At 37.5% G+C, this 4,837-nt stretch overlaps 1 protein-coding gene across 1 annotated transcript in view; it reads right to left on the bottom strand.

Annotated features, from left to right (window-relative positions):
- Positions 1-3,614, bottom strand: part of LOC107482399 (protein transport protein SEC23) — a 9,036-nt gene extending 5,422 nt beyond the window's left edge. Inside the window, exons 1-2 of the mRNA XM_016102865.3 lie at positions 2,633-3,614; positions 1,866-2,039 (exon numbers count right to left, since the gene is read on the bottom strand). Of these exons, the coding sequence (XP_015958351.1) occupies positions 1,866-2,039; positions 2,633-3,397 (939 nt within the window). The 5' untranslated portion in view covers positions 3,398-3,614. The remainder of the gene's footprint in view (positions 1-1,865; positions 2,040-2,632) is intronic.
- Between the last annotated feature and the right edge of the window lie 1,223 nt (positions 3,615-4,837).

The following is a 4,837-nucleotide window of genomic DNA, read 5'->3' as shown; positions in this document are numbered from 1 at the left end:
ACACTTCTAGCAGTTTTTCTCTAACCAAATACACCAAGGCACAACATTAACCAGTGATTGCTACAAGATCTTTGCATCTTTGTGAGAGATTAAGGAGAAAAATATGTAAATCCACTAAACTCATGATTCGTGCTAATAGATTGTTCAATAACTGTCCTGTAATTCCTTGATTTCTTTCCACTTAATAAGTTTACATGCAATCTTTTGTGCAATTTTAAATTAAGAAAAAGAGACAGAGTTGCCCCTTTCTTATTCTCCATCAAAAATCAAAATGTCAATGACACAGAAAAACTTAAATCATGTGAACTCACCATTATAGTATCTTAATATAGCAGCATGACTACCTCTTCTAAACAAAGGAATATAAGGAGTTTAAATCTATTCGATTCAAACACTTCCACTTTTAAGATTGCTAATGAAATATGTGGTTTCAGTACAGCACCACTTCAATGCATCAGACAAATTACTAAACTTAAAATTATAAAAGAATAATAATAAATAAAATAATATGATTTTGAGTACAGTATCTGGTTCTCCAACCCATCAAATGAAACTTAAATACCAGATAAATGAGAATTAAGCCTCAAAGTGGTTCCTGAAGTTGCACTCGATCCTCAAAGTGGTCGTTGAAGTTTACCCAATTTCATCCTCAAACTTGCACTCCGGGACTCGTACTAGTCCCTATTCCCTAAGGCATTTTCCGTCCATCGGAACATTGAAACGACATCGTTTTGTATTTATAAAAAAAATAAAAAATAAAAGAAGAAAACACGAGCCTCCCCTTCCCCTTCCCCTTCCCCAACCCGAGGCCTCTGTCGCCACCTCTCGCTCTCCCTCTGCCTCCCTGATCCCTTTTATATTCCCTAATCCCAAAATTAACCCGTCACTGCACTCCTTAAGTGAAGCTGAGATCTTCGAGCAAACCTATGAGAGGTGCCGCACTGCTCCCATGAAAGGTGTTTCCTTCACTGTTGATTAATTCACTGAGGTCCTTGAAAAAGTATGATTTTGATCCAAGGTTGGCACCAAGGTCAGTTTGCTTCGCTTCGGAGTTTTTTTTTTTTTAATTGTTTATTAACTGCAATGAAGTTCATCCTGTCACTGGTTGCATAAAATTTTGAACTTGATAAATGGATTTTGTGGTTTAGGTGGAAGATGACTTTGAATTGAGTTTGTTGAATTGGTGTGTATTGATGAATAATGAGATTTTTTAATTGTGTCTGTGGAAATTGATGGTTGGTTGTGCATGAAGAAAAACAAAATGAGGTAATGGAGGAATTAATTTTGGGATTAGAGGCAGAGGGAGGCAGAGAGGAGACAAGAGAATAGGGAGAGGCAGAGAGAGACAGAAAGGAGACAAGAGCGTAAGAGACTAGGTTGGAGAAGGGGGAGTGCGGCGCGGCGCCGTGACGGAGGCCGGCGAGAATCGGCGACAAAGAGGAAAGGGAAGGGGAGGCTCTGGTTTTCTTTTCTTCTTTTTTTTTTACAAATACAAAACGACATCGTTTCAGTGTTCCGATGGACGGAAAAAGCCTCAGGGACTAGTATGAGTCCCGGAGTGCAAGTTCGCGGGTGAAATTGGGTAACTATTAACTTCAAAGACCACTTTGAGACTCGAGTGCAACTTTAGGGACCACTTTGAGGCTTAACTCGATAAATGAGCATGGTACAAAATGTCCAACAATTCCAATGGTAGCAACACATTCCAACGTTAGAAAGTTAGATGAAGTTTCCTATTACTAACATTTTTCATCACAATAAAAACACTAAAACAGTCTTGAACTGAGAATAATATTCAGCCAAAATTAATAATTCACAACAAATAAAAAATAAATTATACAGCTAAGAGCAGAGAACTGATTTACCGTGCCAGGTCCTTCAGTGCAAGGACCTCCAACCAACGCAATGATTCTAGCCCCTGTCCCAGGAATACAAGCACCAAGCAAACCCGCCGCAACACTCAAAGCCACACCAGTGCACCGTGCTGGACGACTGCCTGGTGGAACAGGCCATTGGTCAGTCTGCAACTCATCTAGTAGCTGGAAGAAAAAACAATAGCACAACAAATTTATGAACAAACTCTCAATTGGAATGCTGGAGTTAGAACACAAATGAATAATACTTCAGGTTCAAGTATCTAGCTTAAACTACTGGTGTCTTTTAGTTAGTGTATTTATTTATTCAAGTTCATAATATCCACTTTACTAAGAAAAACAAAATCAGGACTCAACCATTAATTTATTTTACTATCGGCATGCATAATAGTGTGAACTGTGAAGGACAAAATTAAAAAATTAAATAGCATACTCTTCAATAAACAAAACGAAAGATAAGCTGCAAAGAGAAATGATACTTGCTCCACTTTTTGGTACAGCTCAAGTATATATCTTCAATTTTTTTATATTAAAAAAAAAAATTGGCATTCTCACTCTTTTTAACTTTCAATTTTAATATTAAAAAGAGAAGGTGTAGCAGTGTACACAAAATTAGTAGAGTGCTGAGTGTGCTAGTCATTTAAGCAAAGCCTACAATTTATGTTCATCTTCAACTCACTAAAAAGCTACACAATGCAAAACAGAAATTCAGCTAGAAAAAAATATATTGAAAAAGAGAAAGAAAAACACCACACTACCGAATTGAGAGTGTATTCGCAGTCCGAAGCAGGCAGCAAGAACCGCGAAACGCCAGAAGAAGCCGGAACGAAACCACCGGGGCCGCCCTGCGCCAATCCCTTCTGAGGCACCCTTCCAAGTCCCAGCTGGTCCAAAATCTGGTCCTTGGAAATCTCCTTCGTTCCACGGAACACATAAACTTTAGACATATCACTGAATCCCAATTCATGGACCTGCACCTGCGTCCCGAACGAGACGAATCCGACGAGGGCATTATCCGGGAGCAGCTCGATCGCCTGCCGGAGGGCGGACTTTGCGAATTCCAATTCCTCAGCGATCATACAGGTATCAAGGACGAATACAAAGACCGGCGGAGGAGGCGGCGGAGGCGCCTGTGAGTGCGTTAGGGAAGCGGGGTCTAACGAGACGGTTGGGACGGTGTACTCGATGGTAGTGTACTGAGGGTAGAGCTCACCGGGGAGGTTGGTTTCGGAAATTTGGGAGTAGTGAGGGGGGAAGCGGTTGCGCTGGTAGCAGAAGGGGCAGATCCAGATCTTGGCGGTGAAGTCGACGCGCGAGAAGGGGTTGAGGGCGGAGGTGCAGGTTTTGCAGCGTAACGGGGAGTATGGGAGGCGGGGGATGTCGGTGTGAGGGCGTATGATGGAGATTGTGGCGGCGAGTGGGATCACGCACTTGCTCGCTTCGACCTTCGTGCTTGGCCATATGTTCCACGTCATCCGCACTCCGTCGACCCCCTCGGGATCTGTGTTCGCTATCTCCGACATTGTAAGGATTTATTATTAGCTTATTACTATGATGAGGAATTCAAGTGAAAGCGAGAATTAGAAGTTGTGTGTTTGGGGACCCCTTTGAGAATTGAGAGAGAAAGGGGTCAACACTCAATACACAGCAACGCGATGATGTTTTTTCGATGAGTTTGCTGCGCAGCAGAGCATTGGAAGGTGACGGAGGGAGAGACCGAGAGAGAAAGACTGTATTTAAAAAGACTGTTTATTTTATGAAGGGGTATATCTTTTTTTGGGGCGTGAGACGCACGTGTTTGTTTGTCTTGCGTTAATGGTTAAGCTTAATTTGTAAAGTCTTCGGGTCTGTTTGATAAATAAGTTGTAGAGGATAACATTTCGTTTAAGTTTTTTGAACGTTGTTATTTGATATTTGGTAATTTTTTTTAAATATTGATGTGATTTTGCATACTAAAAATACGTTTAAATAATAAATTGTAGTTTATGGGTTTATTTAACGTACTTTACGTTTGTTATTGGTCATTAGGATTAGAAGTGAATTAAGCCATCTTATGAGCCAACTTGAATTCGACTCATTAATAGCTCGATAAGCTGAACTCGTGAGTTGATAAGCGGAACTTTAGTTTGGATTTGAGCTCATAAATTAAATGAGTCGAGTTTGAACTTTGATAAGCTCAGTTCATTAGTTCGTAAGCTAGTTCGATTATATATAAAATATTAAAAGTATAGATTGAATGCATATAGCATATGCGTATTAATAATTATATATATATAATTTTACATATATATTAATATTCATAATGACATAAATAAAAAATTTATAATTAATAGATAGATAATATATTAAATTTATTTTTCTAATATTTTTAATATATATAAATTATAATTTATTGATATACAATTATAGATTATGTTCCTATTATTTGAGTCGGCTCGTGAGTTTTCGTTGAGTCGAGTTTGAGCATACGAAATAGGTTCGATTGTTAATAAGTCGAGCCGTGAGCCAAGCTTAATTTTCGTGAGTCGAGCTTGAGCTTGGTCTAACTCGACTCAACTCGGATCACTTTCAACCCTACTAGTCATTATTGGTTTTAATAGTTTTCTTTATAATTTTTTATCATTTTCAATACTTTCTTTCATATCTTAATTTTTTATTTTTTTATTATAATTTTGTTATAATATGAATTATTGCTCTTATTAAAAAGGATAAAGTATATAAAAAATTGATTATACATAATAATAGAGTCATAAGTAATAAAATTTTATCGTCCAAAATAATACTAAAGAAGACATACCGAGAGTATTAAAACGATTATACTGTAAAATTTATCATTGTAATTCTTGTGCACGATTTATTATTCGAATCTTTAATAATATGTATTATTGTTCCTATTAAAAATAATAAATTAAATAAAAAATAAATTATAAATAATAATAAAAATATAACTAATAAAAAGCTAG

The sequence above is a fragment of the Arachis duranensis genome, chromosome 4 (genome assembly GCF_000817695.3).
Source record: "Arachis duranensis cultivar V14167 chromosome 4, aradu.V14167.gnm2.J7QH, whole genome shotgun sequence".
In the NCBI taxonomy this organism is placed as follows: domain Eukaryota; kingdom Viridiplantae; phylum Streptophyta; class Magnoliopsida; order Fabales; family Fabaceae; genus Arachis; species Arachis duranensis.
Note: the sequence above shows the minus strand (reverse complement) of the source record. Positions and strands in the feature narration are given on the sequence as shown.